General features: G+C 44.4%; 1 protein-coding gene across 1 annotated transcript in view; it reads left to right on the top strand.

Moving 5' to 3' along the window:
• The first annotated feature begins 285 nt into the window (after positions 1–285).
• Positions 286–24,446, top strand: part of HDGFL3 (HDGF like 3) — a 43,292-nt gene continuing 19,131 nt past the window's right edge. Inside the window, exon 1 of the mRNA XM_060755213.2 lies at positions 286–543. Coding sequence (XP_060611196.1) covers positions 460–543 — 84 coding nt within the window. The 5' untranslated portion in view covers positions 286–459. The remainder of the gene's footprint in view (positions 544–24,446) is intronic.

The following is a 24,446-nucleotide window of genomic DNA, read 5'->3' as shown; positions in this document are numbered from 1 at the left end:
TCTCTCCTTCCCTTTGCTGAGTTTGGGAGGAAGTCCTCCTCTTCCCTTCCTCTTCCTCCTCTTTCTTCTGCTCCTCCTCCTCCTCTTCCCTCCCTCCCTTTCTCCCTTTTCCTCATCCCCAGCATCCTCCTCCTTTGGAAACAGGGAAGAGGGCATCCCCTTCCTTCCTTCCTCCTTTCCTTCTCTCCCTCCCTTTGCACAGTTTGGGAGGAAGTCCTCCTCTTCCCTTCCTCTTCCTCCTCTTTCTTCTGCTCCTCCTCCTCTTCCCTCCCTTTCTCCCTTTTCCTCATCCCCAGCATCCTCCTCCTTTGGAAGCAGGGAAGAGGGCATCCCCTTCCTTCCTTCTCTCCCTCCCTTTGCAGAGTTTGGGAGGAAGGCCTCCTCCTCTCGCTCTCCTTCCTCTTCCTCCCCTTCTTCCTCGCCGCCCTGCCGGGGGTCGGGGAGGGCCACGCCGCCCCCATGGCTCGCCCCAGGCCCCGCGAATACAAAGCCGGAGATCTCGTCTTCGCCAAAATGAAAGGCTACCCGCACTGGCCGGCCCGGGTGAGTCCAAAAAGGGGCCTTCTCGGCTGATTTTCCTGGATGGGGAGGGTCAGGAAAGGGAGGTCACCCCCCCCCCCCACTTCTCCCTTCCTTCCTTCTCCTTTCTCCCTTGCTTTTTCCCCACCCGACTCCAATTTGGAGCACATCTGGTCCAGATCCAAGCCAAGGCCCTTCCTTGGCTTGGATCTGGCCCCCACCTCCTCATATTCCCCCCTCCCTCTTCCTCTTGACGCCCCCTTTTTGGCACAGAGGGTGGGGAAGACCTCGAGTGTTATTCTTCTGAATGAGGGGGTGCTTGTGCATGACAATGATGCTGGTGAATAGGAAGACACAGAGAGAGAGATGTGAACCTCCCCAGTGAAAACTCAGCCCCCCCCCCCCATCTTCCCTCCTCCCAAAACCAAAGGGGGAGGAGGGGGAGGGGCTGGGCAGAGGCAAGGCAGCTGCTTCCCCTTTCTCCTGCTCAATGGAGCCCAAGGAAGAAAGGAAAAGGGAGAACCCACATTATCTGAGTGTGGAACCAGATCACCCAGGCCCCTTCCCCACAGATGAACAAAACCCCACATGATCTGCTTTGAACTGGGATATATAGCAGAGTGGACTCAGATAACCCAATTCAAAGCAGATATTGTGGGATTTCCTGCCTTGATATTCTGTGGAAAGGCTCCCACTGTCTGGATGTGCTTGTGGCCTATGGATAGCAAAGCCCTTGCTCAGGGACTCCATTGATCTTGGTAGCTAAGCAGAGTCAAGGCCCTTCCACACAGCCTTCTATCCCAGAATATCAAGGCAGAAAATCCCACCATATATTGTCAAAGGCTTTCATGGCTGGAATCACTGGGTTGTTGTAGGTTTTTTCGGGCTATATGGCCATTTATTTATTTATCCTTCCTTCTCTCCTTCCCTTTGCAGATTTTGGGAGGAAGGCCTCTTCTCTTCCTCTTCCTTCTCCTCATCTTCCTTCCTCCCTTTCTTCCTATTCCTCCTATCCTCCTCCTTTGGAAGAAGAGAAGAGGGCATCCCCTTCCTTCCTTCTCTCCTTCCCTTTTCAGATTTTGGGAGGAAGGCCTCCTCTTCCCTTCCTCTTCTTCCTCTTCCTTCTCCTCATCCTCCTTCCTCCCTTTCTTCCTATTCCTCCTATCCTCCTCCTTTGGAAGAAGAGAAGAGGGCATCCCCTTCCTTCTCTCCTTCCCTTTGCAGATTTTGGGAGGAAGGCTTCCTCTTCCCTTCCTCTTCTCCTCATCCTCCTTCGTCCCTTTCTTCCTATTCCTCCTATCCTCCTCCTTTGGAAGAAGAGAAGAAGGCATCCCCTTCCTTCCTTCTCTCCTTCCCTTTGCAGATTTTGGGAGGAAGTCCTCCTCTTCCCTTCCTCTTCTTCCTCTTCCTTCTCCTCATCCTCCTTCCTCCCTTTCTTCCTATTCCTCCTATCCTCCTCCTTTGGAAGAAGAGAAGAGGGCATCCCCCTCCTTCCTTCTCGCCTTCCCTTTGCAGATTTTGGGAGGAAGGCCTCCTCTTCCCTTCCTCTTCTTCCTCTTCCTTCTCCTCATCCTCCTTCCTCCCTTTCTTCCTATTCCTCCTATCCTCCTCCTTTGGAAGAAGAGAAGAGGGCATCCCCTTCCTTCTCTCCTTCCCTTTGCAGATTTTGGGAGGAAGGCCTCCTCTTCCCTTCCTCTTCTTCCTCTTCCTTCTCCTCATCCTCCTTCCTCCCTTTCTTCCTATTCCTCCTATCCTCCTCCTTTGGAAGAAGAGAAGAGGGCACCCCCTTCCTTCCTTCTCTCCTTCCCTTTGCAGATTTTGGGAGGAAGGCCTCCTCTTCCCTTCCTCTTCCTTCTCCTCATCCTCCTTCCTCCCTTTCTTCCTATTCCTCCTATCCTCCTCCTTTGGAAGAAGAGAAGAGGGCATCCCTTTCCTTCCTTCTCTCCTTCCCTTTGCAGATTTTGGGAGGAAGGCCTCCTCTTCCCTTCCTCTTCTTCCTCTTCCTTCTCCTCATCCTCCTTCATCCCTTTCTTCCTATTCCTCCTATCCTCCTCCTTTGGAAGAAGAGAAGAGGGCATCCCCTTCCTTCCTTCCTTCTCTCCTTCCCTTTGCAGATTTTGGGAAGAAGGCCTCCTCTTCCCTTCCTCTTCTTCCTCTTCCTTCTCCTCATCCTCCTTCGTCCCTTTCTTCCTATTCCTCCTATCCTCCTCCTTTGGAAGAAGAGAAGAGGGCATCCCCTTCCTTCCTTCTCCCCTTTGCAGATTTTGGGAGGAAGGCCTCCTCTTCCCTTCCTCTTCTTCCTCTTCCTTCTCCTCATCCTCCTTCCTCCCTTTCTTCCTATTCCTCCTATCCTCCTCCTTTGGAAGAAGAGAAGAGGGCATCCCCTTCCTTCCTTCTCTCCTTCCCTTTGCAGATTTTGGGAAGAAGGCCTCCTCTTCCCTTCCTCATCCTCCTCTTCCTTCTCCTCCTCCTACTCCCAACATCCTCTTCCTTTGGAAGAAGATAGGAGGGTATCCTTTCCTTCTCTTCCTCCCTTTGCAGAATTTAAGAGAAAGGCCTCTCTTCCCTTCCTCCTGCTTGGAGGAGTGGACCAAAACAGTTGAAGTGCATTAAAAACAAACAAGCAAACAAAACACAAAGTTTGCAGGCTTGGTATTAAATATCTATTAAATGTCCTTTGACCAAATAGCTGGCCACTTGGAGTGCCTCTTGTGTTGCTGCAAGAAGGTCCCCCATTGTGCATGTGGCCATGTTCTAGAGGCATTCTCTCCTGACATTTCGCCAGAGGATGCTTGCCATAGATGCAGGCAAAACGTCAGGAGAGAATGCCTCTAGAACCGTGATGGTGAACCTATGACACGCGTGTCAGCACTGACACACATGGCTATTTTTGATGACACGCGGCCACAGAGAAATACACCTTATAAGAGCCAATCTAATTCCATCCTTAAATTTGTAAAAGGCTCTACAAATTTAACACCTGCACGTTTGAGCATTGTTCACTCCATAACTCAGCATGGAATATACATTTTTCTTATTTAAACTATAAATATTGCAAAATTACGTTTATTTTTTCTCGAAGTTGACACCCCACCCAAGTTATGGTCAGGTTTTTGGCAAATTTTGACACACCAAGCTCAAAAGGTTGCCCATCACTGCATATAACCCGAAAAAACCTACAACAACCCAATCCCACAATATCTGTTTTGAACAGGGTTATCTGAGTCCACACTGAGATAATGTGGGATCTCCTGCCTTGATATTCTGGGATATCGGGCTGTGTGGAAGGGCCCTGGGTTATCTGAGGACCCTTTCACACAGTCTTATATCAATTAAGGCAGGAAATCCCACAATATCTGCTTTGAACTGGGTCATCTGAGTCCACATTCAGATAATGTGGGATTTCCTGCTTTGATATTCTGGGATATAGGGCTGTGTGGAAGGGCCCTGAGTCCACACTACCATATATCCCCATTTCAAAACAGATCATGTAGGATTTTATTCAGCTGTATGGAAAGGGTATGGGTTGCTGTGACTTTTCTGGGCTGTATGGCCATGTTCCAGAAGCATTCTCTCCTGACATTTCATCCACATCTATGGCAGGCATCCCCAGAAGTTATGAGGTCTGAACATCTGGAGGGTAGTGCCTTCTCCACTCAGTATTCCTCCGACTTTCATGGATTTCAAAACTTGAATGCAAGTTGGCATGTTTCTACTGACTCCAACTTCACCCAAAATGAGTTCTGACTTTGGTTGTGGTGGACAGGCGAGACCAACATGGGTGTTTTTGATGCATGTTTAGCAGGAGCGTTTGTGTCGGAGGCCCATAGTTTTGGACCATTTCCTACCTAAGACTGGTGAGGTGACTACCTGCAGCAGTTGCAGTATCTCTTTATTTTCTCCTGAAGGTGGAGGATAACAAGTGCAACAAGTGCAAGTTAGTGACCCTCTTGGAAGAGAAGGTCCATCAGCTTGAGGCCCATGTAGCCAGACTTCAACGTAGGAGGAGGAGGTTGTCTTGAACACTGCAGAGTAGACTGTCTTGGAAGAGAAACAAACAAGGAACATCTCTAGGGAGGAGACCACTTTGCCAACACTTGGCGGGAAGTGACACATAGAGGTAGAATGACCAGGAATCATTCTGTGTTTGGTTAGCTAATCCATACTTTCAACAAGTGCAATTTGGTGGCCCTCTTGGAAGTGAAGGTCCATCAGCTTGAGGCCCATGTAGCCAGACTCCAACGTAGGAGGAGGAGGTTGTCTTGAACACTGCAGAGTAGACTGTCTTGGAGGAGAAACAAACAAGGAACATCTCTAGGGAGGAGACCACTTTACCAACACTTGGAGGGAAGTGACACACATAGAAGTAGAAGGACCAGGAATCATTCTGTACTTGTCGGAGGCCCATAGTTTTGGTCCATTTCCTACCTAAGGCTGGTCAAAATAAATGGTGAGGTGACTACCTGCAACAGTTGCAGTAGCTTTTTTATTTTCACCTGAAGGTGGAGAATAGCTATACTTGCACCAAGTGCAAGTTGGTGACCCTCTTGGAAGAGAAGGTCAATCAGCTTGAGGCTCATGTAGACAGACTCCAACGTAGGAGGAGGAGGTTGTCTTGAACACTGCAGAGTAGACTGTCTTGGAGGAGAAACACTTAAGGAATGTCTCTGAGGAGGAGACCACTTCACAAACACTTGGAGGGAAGTGACACATAGAAGGACCAGGAATCGTTCTGTGAATCAATTAAATGTTCTCTCCAGCATTGGTGATGATGTCGAACAACACGAAGTGCAACAGTGATAGTCCTCAGGGAGTGTGCAGGTGCCCTGGACTTGTGGTGGTGATAGAGGATTCTCTGATGAGAGGTATGGAAGAAGTGGTTTGTGGACCTCACAGGTGTGCTGTCAACATGGAGCAAAACTTTGTGATGTAACAGACTGATAAGGCTTGTCAAGCCCTCAGACCACTTCACCTTGCTTTTGGTCAATGTGGGAACTATGGACAATGCAAGGCATAGCCTGCAGGAGATGACAAAGCTATGGGTAGACACAAGATGACAAAGCTATGGGTAGAAAGATAAAGGGCCTTGATGCACAGGTCGTTATTTCATCTCCCCAGTTCAAGGACATGGCTAGGGAAAGGAGAGCAGGACATTGTACAATATATTGTATAGTATATACATATAATATTGATAATAATATTATAATGTAATACAATATAATAATAATAATAATAATAATAATAATACTATATATATATATATATATATATATATATATATCAATATTATAAATAATATTGCAGTATAGTGGTATAGTACAATATAGTAATATATAATACTAATACAGTACTATAATAATAATTAAAATATATTGTATGTACATATATTGATCATAACATTGTAAAGCAATCTATCTAAATAAAAATGTAATGTTCATTTGTGGGATTAACAGAACTCAAAAACCACTGGGGGAATTGACACCAAATTTGGACACAAGACACCTATCAGGCCAACAAGAGACCATCACTCATAAAAACACTGACTTAAAAAGCCAACCACCCCCCCCCCCCCAAAAATACATTACAACACATGCGCAAAACCATATATATAGAGGTTCCCTTTTCCCTCTCCAATTTCTGTCACTGGTTGACTGACAGCTCCTTGAGTAGGATGTGTAACTAGCCCCCTTTCCTCAAAGGTGGAAATAGAGGCATCAGCAAAAAGTTTTTGTTGTTGAAGTCTTTTGGATTTCAGGGAAAAGGGAGACTCAACCCGTATTTTATTCTTATCCAATTTATTATAGTACGGAAGTTCAGTGCAACTGCTTAAAGTAGTAGAATGAAGTAGTGGGAGTGATCTTGAAAAGTGTTTTCTGGACTCAGGCCCAGAAAAGCAATGCATTTTGCATTAACTGGCCAAACAATCCATCATTGGGAATTTGAGAAACTCTTCTCCCTATTTTCACAATATAGTACCTCTAGGGATCTTGAATTCTTTCTGCCTCTTCTCCCGGAGCATTATCTCAAGGATTATAAATTTTTGCATCTAGCCACAATCTTATCAATAAATATCAGACTTCAGAAAAGTCCCTTTTTGGACTCTATTTCCAAGAATTCACTGCCTAAGTCAGTGTTTCTTAACCCGGGGGGGGGGTCGCGAGGGGGTGTCAGAGGGGTCCCCAAAGACCATCAGAATATACAATGTTTTCTGTTAGACGTGGGGGTTCTGTGTGGGAAGTTTGGCCTAATTTTATCATTGGTGGGGTTCCGAATGCTCCTTGATTGTAGGTGAACTATAAATAAACTTGATATTCAAAAGGGGTAAAGAAAACATACGTTACAGTCTTTGGAGTCTTGGGTCCAAGGAGTTTTGCAGCTGAGAAGCTTTCCAAGTTCCCTCTTTCTCAATGGCTGCGAAAGCCTGAGCATTCGCAACCCCAGTCCAATGACCTATATTGAAGGCCAAAGTCTTCCTCTTGATGCCAGAGGACTGGTTTGAGGGCGCTTAAGATTCCGCAACATCGTCCAGGTGAGCTGGATATGAAGAATGAATCTTAAGAGTACAAACTTGAGAATTGGTGAAGAGAGATGACTTAACTGGGGGCTTTTGGAGCTAAGCCTTTCTCACATCCATCTGCTGAGATGTTTGATGGTAGAATGAAAAGAAAGCCCTGCCCTCTTCTCCAGGAACGGGTGGAGTCAAACAATTGAGCAGGGGAGGCAATTCAACCAATGCAAAATAACATTGATTGACAGCTATAGATAACCAAACAATTCAACTGTACATTTTATAAGTGGGGCCTGACGTGCCGTCACATTCACATTTTGACATGTTGAGTATTTGTGCCAAGTTGTGTCCAGATCCATCACTGTTTGGGTCCACAGTGCTTTCTGGATGTAGGTGAACTACAACTCCAAAACTCAAGGTCAATGCCCACCAAACCCTTCCAGTATTTTCTGTTGATCGTGGGAGTTCTGTTTGCCAAGTTTGGTTCAATTCCATCTTCGGTGGAGTTCAGAATGCTCTTTGATTATAGGTGAACTACAAATCCCAGGAACTACAACCCCCAAATGACAAACTCATTCTCCCCCCAACTCCACCAATATTTAAATTTGGGCGTATTGAGTATTTGTGCCAAAATTGGTCTAGTGAATGAAAATACATCCTGCATCTCAGATATTTACATTATGATTCACAACAATAGGAAAATGACAATTATGAAGTAGCAACGGAAATAATGTTATGGTTGGGGGTCACCACGACATGAGGAACTGTATTAAGGGGCCACGGCATTAGGAAGATTGAGAACCACTGTTCTATATAGATTCGGTGTGAACTGTCTCTTGTGTGGTCATGCCTGATAGTGCGCTAGTTTTTCAAATACTTTAAGTAGCTTTTATTGGTCCTCCTTTCCAATGTATTTCCTTGAGCATTTTCAAAACTTTGAATGAATGACAGGTGTTGAGTCTGGAAAGCTTTTGGCAGGATTATTTCCTGTTCCTACCAAACCTCTTTTTTTGTGCAATAACTAGGAAAATTGAAGGCTTTTGCTGTGCTTTGTTGCATGTGTCCATCTAGATCTGAGTGGCCTTAAGGGAGTGAGCTGAGGTAGATTGTTAGGTAGCAAACATCCAAATTTTAAAAATTTTCCAGTAATACTTACTGTAATGTGCATTTTGTACACATTAAGATTCTTTTTCATGTTTTCTTAATCCATTAAGATTCTTTTTCATGTTTGTAAATAAAGAATATCAGAGTCTCCATGAGCTGATCCCAGTCACAGTTTCGAAGGGGGAAAAGTTTCCGCTGTGAGTTGTTTATGCCACAGGCTTTGAAAGAACTGCATAGATCATCTGTTCGGAATAATTGTGAAATAATTGTGGTGGAAAATAGTAGAGTGAGGGAAGAGTTAGGATTAGGGTTAGGACTTTACCTCCTAGGATTGTCCGGGGAGGCCCTGCTCTCGATCCCGCCTGTGTCACAAACACGTTTGGTGGAGACGAGAGACAGGGCCTTCTCAGTGGTGGCCCCTTGGCTATGGAACACTCTTCCTGAGGACATTAGATCGGCCCCCTCCCTCTTAACATTTCAGAAGAGAGTCAAGATTTGGTTGCTTGAGCAAGCTTTTGAAAATGCATAGGTAAAAGACATAGGAATTGGAACGACTGGACGATGAGATGGGACAATGTTTTAATTTTGAACCACCCTGAGTCGCCTAAGGGCTGAGAAGGGCTTACTATACAAATATAGTAGGTAGATAGATAGATAGATAGATAGATAGATAGATAGATAGATAGATAGATAGATAAACCAAGGTCCTCAGCCATTAGATCAACAATGAGGTGTTTGATTTGGCTCTTTCCTCACCTTTGATCAACTTCAGAACAATCCTAACTTGGGGACTACCTGTAGTTGGGCCCCTCACTCTGACATCGGAGCAAGCGATTTCACTAACAGGGCTCTGCCGGGAAACACTTTCCTGGAAAGGCAGCAGCAGAAATGGATCCAAGCAGAAAGAAAATCATGGCAAATTACTTTGGGGAATCATAGAATCCTATGAGAGTTGAATGAAAAGTAATGCCTCCACCTTCGTAACTCCTCAATAGATGGCAGTACTGGCATGCGGCAGGTACTGGCTTGTTCAGTAGACTCTCCTCTACAGTTCCATTTTGGCGGGAAGGCTTAGCATTGAACAGTTGTGTTGTTAAAGTGCAAAGTATGGAACCCTGTGCAGATGGTCGGTCAATGCGGCTTAAGCAACGTGCAGTCATTGAATTCTTGACAGCGGAAGGTGTCACCTCAACATCTTTAAACTGAATTGCCCAATGACGCATAGTACTCACATCAACACAATCAGCATAAACAGCTTGCATTCTCTGATGAATCCCCTTTGGGATGACACTTTCTGCTGTCAAGACTTCAATGACTGCACGTTGCTTAAGCTGCATTGACCGACCATCTGCACAGGGTTCCATGTTTTGCACTTTAACAACACAATTATTCAATTCTAAGGCTTCCCGCCAAAATGGAACTGTAGAGGAGAGTTTACTGAACAAGCCAGTACCTGCCGTATACCAGTACTGCCATCTATTGAGGAGTTATGAAGGTGGAGGCGTTACTTTTCATTCAACCCTTGTAGATTTGGAAGAGACTTTGTGGGCCATCCAGTCTAACCCCCTTCCAAGAAGCAGGAAAATCACATTCCAAGCACCCTTGACAGATGGCCATCCAGTTTCTGTTTAAAAAACTCCAAAGAAGGCGCCTCCACCACACTCCAGGGCAGAGAGTTCCACTGCTGAACAGCTCTCACAGTGAGAAAGTTCTTCCTAATGTTCAGGCGGAATCTCCTTTCCTGTAGTTTGAAGCCATTGCTCCGCGCCCTAGTCTCCAGGGACCCTTCCACATAGCCCTATATCCCAGAAGACAGGCTGGGACTCAGATAACCCAGTTCAAAGCAGATATTGTGGAATTTGGAATATAGCCATCAACACCATTTTAATGAGGTATATTACAGATAGGTGAATCTGGGGCAGCTCCAGGGCAGAATAACATGAATTGAAAATGCATTGTTCTGATAGTGTAGACAATCCCAAAATTACTATAGTCCAGGCATGGGCAAACTTCAGACCTCCAGGTGCTTTGGCCTCCAACTCCCACAATTCCTAACCGCTGGTAGACTGTTAGGAATTGTGGAAGTTGAAGTCCAAAACACCTGGAGGGCTGAAGTTTGCCCATGCCTGCTATAGTGGCTTTCATTTACTTTTATTCCATGTTGTTCTCAGCCATAGGTAACTGTGGGTGTGATATAATGTCCATATATGTCTACAAATCCATACAGCTCACTGGGTAACCTTGGTGCATGCACCATATTTTAGTCCATGCTACAGGATAAAAATGAGGAATATTCGACTGTTCAGCTTAGAGGAAGGTGATACTGTAAGCCCAGGTGAACAACACATGTCAGTTATTGGGTAGGCCATTACCCAGATTTGGTGTCCTGCTCCCACTTGCCAGATACTATTAGTGTTTCCATTGTCCAAGGGTAGAGAGAGTGGAGACGGGGTATGCAGCAGTTGCATCTCTGTTGACCTCTTGCATACGGTTGTTGGATGTGAAAGCATTGGAATCCTTCAGTGTACAATGATGACTTCAAGTGTTTAGGTTGAGTTTTCTTGCTGTCTATGGCGCAGAAGTGGCAGAGGCAACCAGGGGATCAGCTATATCAGTGTTTCTCAACCTGGGGGTTGGGACCCCTGTGGGGGGTCGTGAAGGGGTGTCAGAGGGGTCGCCAAAGACCATAATTAAACACAGTATCTTCTGTTGGTCAAGAGGATTCTGTATGGAATGTTTGGCCCAGTTCTATCATTGATGGGATTCAGAATGCTCTTTGATTGTAAGTGAACTATAAATCCCAGCAACTACAACTTTCAAATGCCAAAGTCTATTTTCCCCAAATTCCACCAGTGTTCACATTTGGGCATATTGAGTATTCGTGCCAAGTTTGGTCCAGATCCACCGTTGTTTGAGTCCACAATGCTCTCTGGATGTAGGTGAACTACAACTCCAAAACTCAAGGTCAATGCCCACCAAACCCTTCCAGTGTTTTCTGTTGGTCATGGGAGTTCTGTGTGTCAAGTTTGGTTCAATTCCATCATTGGTGGAGTTCGGAATGCTCTTTGATAGTAGCTGAACTATAAATCCCAGCAACTACAACTCCCAAATGACAAAATCAATCCCCCGCCAACCCCACCAGTATTCAAATTTGGACATATCAGGTATTTGTGCCGAATTTGGTCCAGTTAATGAAAATACATCCTGCATATTATATATTTACATTACGATTCATAACAGTAGCAGAATTAGAGTTATGAAGTCACAACAAAAATAATGTTATGGTTGGGGGTCACCACAACATCAGAAATTGTATTAAGGGGTTGGGGCATTAGGAAGGCTGAGAAATACTGAGCTATATTATATCTGATCCCAACCAACAGTGTTTGACCTAGTAAGTGGGGTGGATTTAGTGGGATCCTTAGCTGGGAGTGATCATGTTCTTGAAGAGTTTGTTATATAGCAGAAAGGGGATGTAAAGCATAGTCATACATGCACTGTAGGCTTTAACAAAACTGACTTCAGTAAACTTAGGAAAAAACTGAAAGGGGGGAGGGTGGGATAAAGTACTTCATAATGGATGGAAGTTTCTGAAAAGCAAGATATTGGAGGCACAGCTTCAACAGAGCCAGAATGGGTTTCTCAAACACAAGTGACATGAGACCAATAGTATTATTTTTGACAGAGTTGCAAGCTTAGTAGATCAGGGAAATGCTGCCAGTATAGTATAACTTCATTTGAATAATGCTTTTGACATTATTCTCCGATGATATTTTTACAGGGAAACTCATAAAATGTGGGTAGGCAATACTATTTGTAGCTGGTTGACAGGCCAATTACATAGAAAAATCAGATGATCAAAAGATAGAATGTATTGTCGAAGGCTTTCATAGCTGGAATCACTGATTTGTTGTAGGTTTTTCGGGTTGTATGGCCATGTTCTAGAAGTATTCCCTCCTGATGTTTCACCTGCATCTGTGGCAAGCATCGAAAGATGCAGGTGAAACGTCAGGAGAGAATGCTTCTAGAACATGGCCATACAACCTAAAAAACCTACAACAACCCAAAGATAAAATGAATAACACCTGGCTTGATAACAGCATATGTCAAAAAGATATAGTGATCTTGAAATACCAGAAGCTTAACTCTATTCAACATGATTTTGTCCCCCTCCCTAAATAAATTATAAAAACTAATATAATTTTAGGCAATATCAACTGGAGTATGTCCAGATGGAGGGAAGTAATAATACAGTTCTGTTTTGCTTTGGTCAGAGTTCAAATTAAATATTCTGTATAGTCAAGAAGAGTATCAGCTAGCTGGAATGTGTCCAAAAGTAGTAAGCCAAGATGGTAAAAAGTCAGGATATTATTCCCTATGGGGAATGTCTTAGGGAGCTGGGCATATTTAACTTGTAAAATAAAACATTTGAGAGATGACAGGAACATTGGGTTGTTGTAGGTTTTTTTTTTTTTTTTGGGCTATATGGCCATGTTCTAGAGGCATAATTTCCAGACGTTTCGCCTGCATCTCTGGCAAGCATCCTCAGAGGCCATATAGCCCAAAACACATGGCCATATAGCTCAAAAAAAAACCTACAACAACCCAGTTATTCCGGCCATGAAAGCCTTCGTAAAGACAGGAACATAATTGTTGAATATCTGGAAAGTGTCAGGATCTGGGGCTCTGCCAGTATGCAGGCAGAGGTGAACCAAAAACAACACCCAACATGTCTCCAAAAACTATTTTACTTAAAGCAGCACTTACTCATTTGGCTGTTTTCAAGGTCCAAGTTCAGAACATAAAGATAGCACACAGCCATAGATAAAGCAAAGACTTATAACAAGGAGAGTACTACAAACACCAGTTCAGGAGAAAGAGTACACCGTTGTCTAGGTTGCAGTCCACGAGTCAAATGCCAAGATTTGTCCAAGGTTCAAGAGACCAAAGCTGTTGCTCCAAAGGTCCAGAGTTGTTGTTGTTGTTGTTGTTGTTGTTATTATTATTATCTTTATTTATACCCCGCTAACATCTCCCGAAGGACTCGGTGTGGCTTACAAAAGGCCAAGGCCCCCAATAAAACAACAACATAACAAATACAACAATAAAACTCATAAAGCAAACAAAAAAAATTAAAGCAATAACAATAAACATTAAAAACAGTACCACCTGGACGCATTTAAAACTCAGGCCGGGCCAAATGTAATGAATAAAATTTAAAAATGCTGGACATGACAGGTCCAGCATTTTTATAGGTTTTTAGAGGTAGGTGCGGTGTGCAGACAATCTTAAATCTCTAGTAAAGTGCATTTGGGACATGATGCTAGGAGCTTCCTATTCTGGAAAGGCACACCAGAACAGCCACGTCTTCAAGCTCTTCCTGAAGACTGCCAGCATTGGGGCTTGTCTGATGTCCTTGGGGAGAGAGTTCCAGAATCGAGGGAGCTACCACAGAGAAGGCCCTGTCCCTCGTCCCCACCAACCGCGCTTGCGACGCAGGTGGGATCGTGAGCAGGGCCTCTCCAGATGATCGGAGAGTTGAAAGGTGACCCAAAATACGTAGTCAAAAGTCAGTCCAGGGATTCAAGGTACATCAAGATTCCACACAAGATACAGCAGTAACAGGATTCTCACCAAGGTTCAAGGTCCTTCAAAGTTCCAAGAGTTCACAAAACAAGTCAGGATATCACCATCCACACAACTTGGAGAAAACCCCACCAACAGCCAAATATGGCAGATACTTTCCTCCCAAAGAGCAGTCTCTGCTAGGTTCTATTTATGCAGCTGATGACAACTCCATCTTGTCTCTGCAGGCCTTCACCTTTATCGCTGCCACCTATAAGCTCTTACTTACAGATTACTCTGCCCTTTAGAACTAGGAGGAAGATTAGCCCCTTCCATACCTTTTGCAACATCACCCCCCTTCCGGTCATGACCCTGCCTAGCTTTCTGTGTACTAACCACCACCAACCGTTAGGTGTTTAACTACCAACCACCATCAACTGCTGGACATGGTTACTATACAGAAGATGGGTAGAACCTGAAACAATGGATTCAAATTACAAGAAAAGAGATTCTAACATAACATTAGGATAAACTTCCTGATAGTATTTATTTATTTATTTATTTATTTATTTATTTTTTACAGTACTTATATTCCACCCTTCTCACCCCGCAGGGGACTCGGGGCTGATTACAATGCACATATACATGGGAAACATTCAATGTCATTAGACATACAACATATATAGACAGACAAAGAGGCAATTTAACATTCCAGCTTTCTGGCTTCATGAGCGTATGCTCATTTCCAGCCACAGGGGGAGCTGCCGCTTCACCGTCCACTCGTGACACTGGATCCTTTCATGGAGTACTTCCTCATTCTTCTACACACTGCTGGAAGGTTTTATGGAATCATAAATTAGTTACATTGGAGCCCCCGGTGGCGCAGTGGGTTAAAGCACTGAGCTGCTCAGCTTGTTGATCGAAAGGTCACAGGTTCGATTCCTGGGAGTGGCGTGAGCTTCCGCTGTCAGCCCTAGCTTCTGCCAACCTAGCAGTTCGAAAACATGCAAATGTGAGTAGATCAATAGGTACCGCTCCGAAGGGAAGGTAACAGCGCTCCATGCAGTCATGCCGGCCACATGACCTTGGAGGTGTCTACGGACAACGCTGGCTCTTCGGCTTAGAAATGGAGATGAGCACCACACCCCAGAGCCAGTTACGACTGGACTTAATGTCAGGGGACTACCTTTACCTTTAAATTAGTTACATTAGCCTTCCCGCTAAAGCAGTACTTAAATTTCCTACTTGACAGATGCAACTGTCTTTCGGGCTGCATAGGTCGACAGCAAGCTAGATTATTGATGGTCGGGAGTTCACTCCGACCATTAGTATGAATTATTTGCTAGTGGAGCAGCCTATCAAAGAATTTAGAGGCGATTTAAACCCGTCCCTCAAGGGTGCTTTAGCACGGAAGAGAGTTGACCTTATGGCTATGGTAGTCCATTACAATAGTTATTGAGATGATGATTTCTTTATAACTGACCAAGTATTAACAAAATATCATCCTTTTAGGACTCTCAAAGTGTTTGTGTTGTTACTAAACAATAGTAGCAAAGACGGGCATTGTTCAGACATGTAAACTATGTAACTATAATTTTAGAATTAAAGGAATCATTTCACTAGCTTGTGAGATGAGGTACTGGTGATTATTGCATGTTTATACTGAGTCTTCTAGGAGCCCTCAGTGGTGCAATGGCTTAAACCCTTGTGCTGGCAGGACTGAAGACCGACAGGTTGGAGGTTCGAATCCAGGGAGAGCACAGATGAGCTCCCTCTGTCAACTCCAGCTCCCCATGCAGGGACATGAGAGAAGCCTCCCACAAGGATGATAAAACATCAAACGTCTGAGTGTCCCTTGGGCAACATCCTTGTAGATGAGCAATTCTCTCACTCAAGAAGCAACTTGCAGTTTCTCAAGTAGTACCTGACACACACAAAAACTGAGTTTCCTTAACTGATGCGTGAGCTTCTGGACTGGGACATCCCTTTAAAAGTATTTGGAAGAGCAGACTGCACAGTGATATTTGAAATTTCTAACTCTAGTTCTTCCTTCTGGATTTCAATAATCTGATTGCAAGTTTCCAGTTGGACCATCATGTCCATTTTTGTCTCCCAGTAGCCAATGGAAAAGCCCAAACTGACCAAGCTAGCCGCAGCATTTATCTACAAGGGTTGAATGAAAAGTAATGCCTCCACCTTCATAACTCCTCAAGAGATGGCAGTACTGGTATGCGGCAGGTACTGGCTTGTTCAGTAGACTCTCCTCTACAGTGCCATTTTGGCAGGAAGCCTAAGCATTGAACAGTTGTCTTGTCAAAGTGTGAAGTATGGAACCCTACGCAAATGGTTGGTCAATGTGACTTAAGCAACGTGCAGTCATTGAATTCTTGACAGCAGAAGATGTCATCCCAAAGGAGATTCATCAGAGAATGCAATCTGTTTATGGTGATTGTGTTGATGTGAGTACTGTGCGTCTTTGGGCGAGTAAGTTTAAAGATGTTGTGGTGGGAACATCTGACCTGCGTGACAAACAAAGAGTTGGACGTCCTGTGACAGCAACCACTGAGTTTCACAAGCAAAAGGTTGACAGATTGATTCAGGATAAACGTCATATCACTCAGAGAGAAATTTCAAGCATAATCAGCATTTCACAAGAACATGTGGGTCACATTATTGTTTTGAGACATGCCGCATTATCACGGGGTGCCTGCGCCCTACACCACTGGAGAAATTACACCGCTTAACCGGTATTGCACCACCTGACATCCGCCGGGAAGTAGCAGCCAACACAGAAAGGACCAAGGCAGTGACATCTCCAGCTCATCCCCTGTTTGGGTATCAGCCAGCACGTCAACGACTTAAATCTAGAAATAGTTTTCTATGATCTACAGAGACACTCGTTGGAACACCTCAGCAAGCGAGAGTCCAAAAGTGGCAGGCTCAAACCCAGAACCTCAACCAATGGCTGATACCAAATGAGGGACTCCCCCCTGGGCACACAGAGGACTGGGTGACTTGGAAGGCACTGAACAGACTGCACTCTGGCACCACGAGATGCAGAGCCAACCTTCAGAAATGGGGCTACAAAGTGGAATCCACGACATGCGAGTGTGGAGAAGAGCAAACCACAGACCACCTGCTGCAATGCAACCTGAGCCCAGCCACATGCACAAGGGAGGACCTTCTTGCAGCAACACCAAAGCACTCCAAGTGGCCAGATACTGGTCAAAGGACATTTAATCAATTACCAAACTCACAAATTTTGTATTTTTCTGGGTTTTTTTTTTTTTTGCTTTGTTATGTTAGAAATGCAATATAATAGACTGGTTGCACTGACACGATAAATAAATTGTTTTGCTTGGCTATTGGAAGATCTGTGCATGATGGGTTGCGGAAACAGAGTGTCGACTTCTTCTGTGACGGCTTCAGAAAACTTGTTCATTGTTGGCAGAAATGTATCCAATTGTCTGGTGATTATGTGGGAAAGTGAATAGTGGTAGTTAAAGAGCACATTCTAAGGACTATTTCTGCAATTGGTTTATTAAAATATTCCCATCCAAACCCAAGTAACAAAGGTAGAGGCATTACTTTTCATTCAACCCTCACAGCATACTAGCAGTCCTTGACAAAGGATATCAATCTTTAAACGTGGTCTGATTGAGCTTTTGGCAACCCGTGCAGAATCTGATACTGCCATCTTTTCTGTCTGGTGGAATGGAAAACATCTAGGGTTAACCTATGGCTCATTGATACCTTATCGCTCCAGTTCTTTAGGAATCCATAGTGCTTCTCCCTTTCTGTTTTAGGTCTTCTATAGCAGTGTTTCTCAACCTGGGGGTCGGGACCCCTAGAGGGGTCGCGAGGGGGTTTCAGAGGGGTCGCCAAAGACCATCAGAAAACACAGCGTTTTCTGTCAGTCATGGGGATTCTGTGTGGGAATTTTGGCCCAATTCTACCATTGCTGGGGTTCAGAATGCTCTTTGATTGTAGGTGAACTATAAATCCCAGCAATGACAACTCCCAAGTGTCAAGGTCTATTTTCCCCAATCTCCACCAGTGTTCACAACTGGGTATATGCAAAATATTTGTGCCAAGTTTGGTCCAGATCCTTCATTGTTTGAGTCCACAGTGTTCTCTGGATGTAGGTGAAATACAACTCCAAATTCAAGGTCAGTGTCCACCAAACCCTTCCAGTATTTTCTGTTGTTCATGGGAGTTTTGTTTGCCAGGGTTGGTTCAATTCCATCATTGGTGGAGTTAGGAATGCTCTTTGATTGTAGGTGAACTATAAATCCCAGCAACTACAGCTCCCAAATGACAAAATCAACCCCCCAACCCCACCAGTATTTAAATTTGGGCATATTGGTGCCAAATTTGGTCCAGTGAATGAAATTACACCTTACAGATCAGATATTTACATTACGATTCATAACAGTATCAAAATTACAGTTATGAAATAGCAACAAAAATAATTTTATGGTTGGGGGGTCACCACAACATGAGGAACCGTATTAAGGGGTCGTGGCATTCGGAAGGTTGAGAACTACTGTTCTATAGGGATGTCAGTCAAGTCTTAACACTTCCTAGACTTTTATTGTTTGGAGGAGATAATCTCACTGTTTTTCTCTTGGCATCTCTGGCCACCACCACCATTTTCAAAACAACATAGAGGTATACTGGAACAACTTTCGTTGTTCCAGTATACCTCTAAGAGTCTGAGAATGGAGGTGAGATGTACATAATCCAGTCTCTTAACTGGCTGGGATTTATCCCATCTGGAGAACAACAGAGGCCAGAAACGCAATCTAGTAGCCTCAATTGAAGGAGTATTCTCCCTAGAGAGTTGCTCCTGGCACCTCCTGTGTTATTCTTTCATTGCCAGGAATAGATCTTTTAATCCTCTGTTTCTGCTGGCTATTGTGCTTCCAGGCCTGGTGTTCTCTGAAGCAGTAACGCAGGCTCATCATATGCTTAAAGGAGGTATGCCGTATTGTTTTGCTGTTCCTCCTTATTCTAAGCCACAAAAGAAGTGCTCCTGGGTATTGAATAGAAAATATGCGGTGAGCTACCTCCACTTAGGCTGGATCAACACTGGCATTTAGTGCAGTTTTTGTGTGTGTATCAGGAGTGACTTGAGAAACTGCAAGTTGCTTCTGGTGCGAGAGAATTGGCCGTCTGCAAGGACATTGCCCAGGGGATGCCTGGATGTTTTACCATCCTATGGGAGGCATCTCTCATGTCCCCGCATGGGAAGCTGGAGCTGACAGATGGGAGCTCACCCTACTCTCCCCAGATTCAAATCGCAGTCCTGCTGGCACCCAGATATCGGTCCCAGATATCATAGAATCATAGAATCAAAGAGTTGGAAGAGACCTCATGGGCCATCCAGTCCAACCCCCTGCCAAGAAGCAGGAATATTGCATTCAAATCAGCCCTGGCAGATGGCCATCCAGCCTCTGCTTAAAAGCTTCCAAAGAAGGAGCCTCCACCACACTCCGGGGCAGAGAGTTCCACTGCTGAACAGCTCTCACAGTCAGGAAGTTCTTCCTAATGTTCAGATGGACATTGGTCAGCAGTCCTGCTGGCACAAGGGTTTAACCCATTGAGCCATCAGGGGCAATGCAGTGTAGACCAGGCATAGGCAAACTTCAGCCCTCCAGGTGTTTTGGACTTCAACTTCTACAATTCCTAACAGCCTATCCGCTGTTAGGAATTGTGGCAGTTGAAGTCCAAAACACCTGGAGGGCTGAAGTTTGCACATAATAATAAAAATAATAAAACTTTATTTACATTCTGCCCTATCTCCCCAAAGGGACTCGGGGTGGATTCCAGTCACAAAAAAGCAAATATTCAATGCCTAAATACAAGAACCAATGCACACATAGAAGCAAAAAATAATAACCCCACATGGAAGAACAAATTATAACTTAACATCTAAAATTAAAATAAGGCATAATCTATCACATAAATGATATCAACATAAAGGAGGGCAACTAAAATGATCAAGGATCCAGAGAACAAGCCCTATGAGGAGCGGCTTAAAGAGCTGGACATGTTTAGCCTGAAGAAGACAAGGCTGAGAGGAGACATGATAACTATGTATAAATATGTGAGTGGAAGTCATAGGGAGGAGGGAGCAAGCTTGTTTTCTGCTGCCCTGGAGACTAAGACGCGGAACAATGGCTTCAAACTACAAGAGAGGAGATTGCATCTGAACATTAGGAGGAACTTTCTGACTGTGAGTGTTGTTCAGCAGTGGAACTCTCTGCCCCAGAGTGTGGTGGAGGCTCCTTCTTTGGAGGCTTTTAAACAGAGCCTGGATGGCCATCTATCGGGGGTGCTTTGAATGCAATTTTCCTGCTTCTTGGCAGAATGGGGCTGGACTGGATGATCCTATGAAAACTCTATGATCCTATGAAAACAAACATTAAACAGAAACATCAATTTCCCAGAGGCAACAGAATTCATTCGGATATATAAGCCCATGCCTGGTGTAGAGTCATATACTGCACTGAACTGCATCATGAGACAGTATAGATCCAGTCCTAATCCTAGAAGCCCAGAGGGAGTTGAAGTCCAGAACACCTGGAAGACTAGAACTTGGGAATTATTGCACTAGATCTCTCTGGCTGAGAATTCTAGTGCCCTCCTTAAATGGCAGAGTCTAGGACATGCCCGACCACCATCTCCCAAAACAGTTGCTGTACTCCGAAGTCAAGAATGGAAAAACGGAAAGTTGGAGGACAGGAAAAGAGATTGAAAGATGGGCTCAAAGCCAAACTTAAAAACTCTGGCATAGGCACTGAGAACTGGGAAGCCCTGGCTGGAGATCAGCTGTGACCAGCAGTGCTGTAGAATTTGAAGAGGCACGAATGGAGGGCGAAAGAGAGAAACGGGCCAAGAGGAAGGTGTGTCAAGCCAACCCAAACCGGGACCGCCTTCCACCTGGAAACCAATGCCCTCACTGTGGGAGAAAATGTAGATCAAGAATAGGGCTCCACAGTCAACTACTAATCCACCAGTACACAGATCCTGGAAGACTATCCTACTCAGACAACAAGGGATCGCCTAAGTAAGTAAAAAAGTAAGTAAGTAGGGACATGCATGGCAAACTTTGGCCCTCCAGGTATTTTGGACTTCAACTCCCACAATTCCTAACAGCTGGTAGTGTGCTGGTACAACTGCACCAGGAGCTCCAATTTTGTTTGCTTTGCTTTTAATGTTTGTTGCAGTCCTAAGTTTCAGAGACTCTGCAGATAGGTGGCTTCTTTTGGCTGCAATCATAGGGCAAGCCACCTGTCAATTATAGTTAGGTTCCCTGGTCCCGCCCCCTTTTGGGGTTTTTGGTGGGAATAGGAGCCTTTTTGAGTTCAGTCCACACAGAGAAGCTTTCCATGCAGGACATAATACCAAGAGCTCCTGTAGAAAGCTTCATCTTCTACGGCTTGGCCGGGGAGATATAGCCCCACAGCTTGGCCGAGGATCATACAGCCTTACAGCTCCTTTGCTGAAGGACTTCAGCCAGCCATCACGGAAACCTGAACTCCTTCTTTTCCCCTGGAAGTCTACAAATCTCTGCTTGGTAAGGGGCGCTTGCGGAAGCCGGACGCAGTTGGTACCGGGTGCAGGGGCTCCACGCCAACAGAGTCAAGTACAGACTGCCCAGATTAGAAGTTAAGGATTTCCCCATTAGTTAATTACAGTTAAGAAGATAGTGCTTGTTCCCAGTGAACAAGATTGCAAAAGCCAATAGACTGTTAAGAAAGCCTTAAAGTACCTGTTTGTTTTCATCAATAAAGAACATTGTTGAACCTTTAAGCAATCTAAAGACTCTGTTTGGGGGAATCCAAGGGCCTTTAATCTGAGGCAGCCCCAGCGTCCTGTTGGGCACACAGAATTTATGTCCTGTCTACAGTCTTATGCAGCGTGCGACAGCACAGGTAGGCTGTTAGGAATTGTGGGAGTTGGAGTCCAAAACACCTGAAGGGCCCAAGTTGGCCCATACCTGCTGTAGAATTCCATGAGACGCAGCTATCACAGTTAAAGTGGAATTATATTTGTACAACTCGAATGTTGACAAACCTCAGCAAGTTCTGACCTTGGCCTGGCACTAATAATGGATCCACCAGGATCGGCTGTGCCTTCGATTAGTATTTTCTCTGACATTTTTAGCAGTCTCTGAGGGGTCTGTTTTTCACCTCTGCTGCTTTTGACTGAGTGCTGGTCTTTAGATGGTTTTTATCGTGCTGTTTCTGTTTTTATGTGGGTTTTATTTTCAACGAGAGTGAGCTGTTTGTAACAGAGTGATCTATCAGCTTTAGAAAGGAAAGGACTCCCTTGTCATTGGGTAGAGAGAGGTTGGGATTGCACTCCCAGTCGAAAGCTTGAGCATCAGTAAATGTCACCAAATATTTGCCATTTAATTATATCGTATACTAACTGTCCCCTGCCACGCATTGCTGTGGCCCAGTCTGGTGATCTGGAAAATAAAGCAATGGTTTCTAATATATCTAATTTGTTTATGTTTGTAGGTAAACAGTAGTATTTCTTGTTGTTTCTTTACCACTGTTGATGTAGAGATTGGTTTGCCTACTCTGGAACATGCAACATAGAATTGTCCTTCTTTAGGGGTCCCTTTCACATCTATGATACTATATCTGTGTGTGTGTGAATCATATTTATCTATCTCTATCTATGGCTGGATGGCTCTTTGTCAGGAGGGCTTTGATTATGTTTTCTTGCCCTGGTGAAGGGAGTTGGACTGGATGGCCTTAAGGCAGCATTTCCCAACCTGGGGGGCGTGAGGGGTTGCCAAAGATAATCAGAAAACACAGTATTTTCTGTTGGTCATGAGGGTTCTGTGTGGGAAGTTTGACCCTATTCTTTCATTGGTGGGGTTCAGAATGCCTTTTGATTGTAGGTGAACTATAAATCCCAGCAACTATAACTCCCAAATGTCATGGTCTATTCCCCCCAAACTCCTTCTGTGTTCGTATTTGGGAATATGGAGTATTCATGTCTAGAGCTTTCATTGTTTGAGTCCACAGTGCTCTCTGGATGTAGGTGAACTGCAACTCCCAAACTCAAGGTCAGTGCCCACCAAACCCTTCTAGTGTTTTCTCTTGGTCATGGGAGTCCTGTGTGCCACGTTTGGTTCACCACTGATGGAGTTCAGAATGCTCTTTGATTGTAAGTAAACTATAAATCCCAGTAATTATAACTCCCAAATGACAAAATCAGGGTTTTTTTTAGTGATGATCACTCCTTGGGTTAGTAAGTAACTTGTGTCCAAATTTGGTGTCAATTCGTCCAGTGGTTTTTGAGTTCTGTTAATCCCACAAACGAACATGACATTTTTATTTATATAGATACTAACCATCCCCTGCCACGTGTTGCTGTGGCCCAGTCTGTGTATATGCGTTTTGTGTGTGTATATATGTGTGTGTATATTTGTGTATATGTGTGTTTGCATATGTGTGTGTGTGTGTGTGGTTTTGTGCATGGGTTATAATGTAATTTTTGTTTTTTGGCTTTTTAAATCTCCCCTGCTGTGTTTTTCAGTGTTTTTATGAGTGACTAGATGTACCTGCCATGTGTTGCTGTAGTCAACCTTCCCTCCCTCTTTCTCTCTCTCTCTCCTTCCTTCCTTCCCTCCCTTTTTTTCCTTTCCTTCTCTCCTAGCCTTCCTTCCTTCTCCTCCCCTTTCTTTCCCTTCCTCTTTCTCCCCATTCTTCCTTCTCTATGTATTCTTGCACTGCAACTCTCAGCAGCTCTGATCTATCTACCGACCTTTATCTATCTTATCTATCTGTCTGGAGGATTTCTGGGAGTTGCAATCCAGGAATAGGAAATTGGAAATATGCAGGGATTGGGATGCTCTCAAAGAAATCTAAAGAGAAAAAAGCTTGCATCTTGGAAGCAGTGCATTTGGATCATCCTTCTCTCCTAAAGGGCCAGGTCTAGGGGATGCTGGGAGCTATACTCTGGAAGAGAGTGTGGATATGCTATTGTTTGTTTTGTTTGCCAGGGGGAGTCGTTTTGCGCATGCGCTATATCGTCTTTTGGCTTTTTTTTTTTTGCTTTTTACATCCCTTCCACTGTGCTTTTCAGTGTTTTTATGAGTGATGGTCACTCATTGGCCTGATAGGTGTCTTGTGTCCAAATTTGGTGTCAATTCATTCAGTGGTTTTTGAGTTATGTTAATCCCACAAATGAACATTACATTTTTATTTATATAGATCAGTGTTTCTCAACCTGAGGGTCAGGATCCCTGGGGGGGTCGTGAGGGGGTGTCAGAGGGGTCGCCAAAGACAATTAGAAAACACAGTATTTTCTGTTGGTCATAGTTCAGAATGCTCTTTGATTGTATGTGAACTATAAATCCCAGCAACCACAACTCCCAAATGTCAAGGGCTATCTTCCCCAAACCACATGTCCATATTTGGGCATATTGAGTATTTGTGCTGAGTTTGATCCAGATGCATCATTGTTTTGAGTCCACAGTGCTGTCTGGATGGAGGTGAACTATAACTCCAAAACCCAAGGTCAGTGCCCACCAAACCCTTCTAGTATTTTCTGTTGGTCATGGGAGCTCTGTGTGCCAAGTTTGGTTCAATTCTATTGTTGGTGGAGTTCAGAATGCTCTTTGATGTTGTGTTGTTGTTCATTCGTTCAGTCGTCTCCGACTCTTCGTGACCTCATGGACCAGCCCACCCCAGAGCTCCCTGTCGGCCGTCACCACCCCCAGCTC

Source organism: Anolis sagrei, chromosome 9 (genome assembly GCF_037176765.1).
Source record: "Anolis sagrei isolate rAnoSag1 chromosome 9, rAnoSag1.mat, whole genome shotgun sequence".
Taxonomy (NCBI): domain Eukaryota; kingdom Metazoa; phylum Chordata; class Lepidosauria; order Squamata; family Dactyloidae; genus Anolis; species Anolis sagrei.
This window is presented reverse-complemented; position numbering and strand designations above follow the sequence as displayed.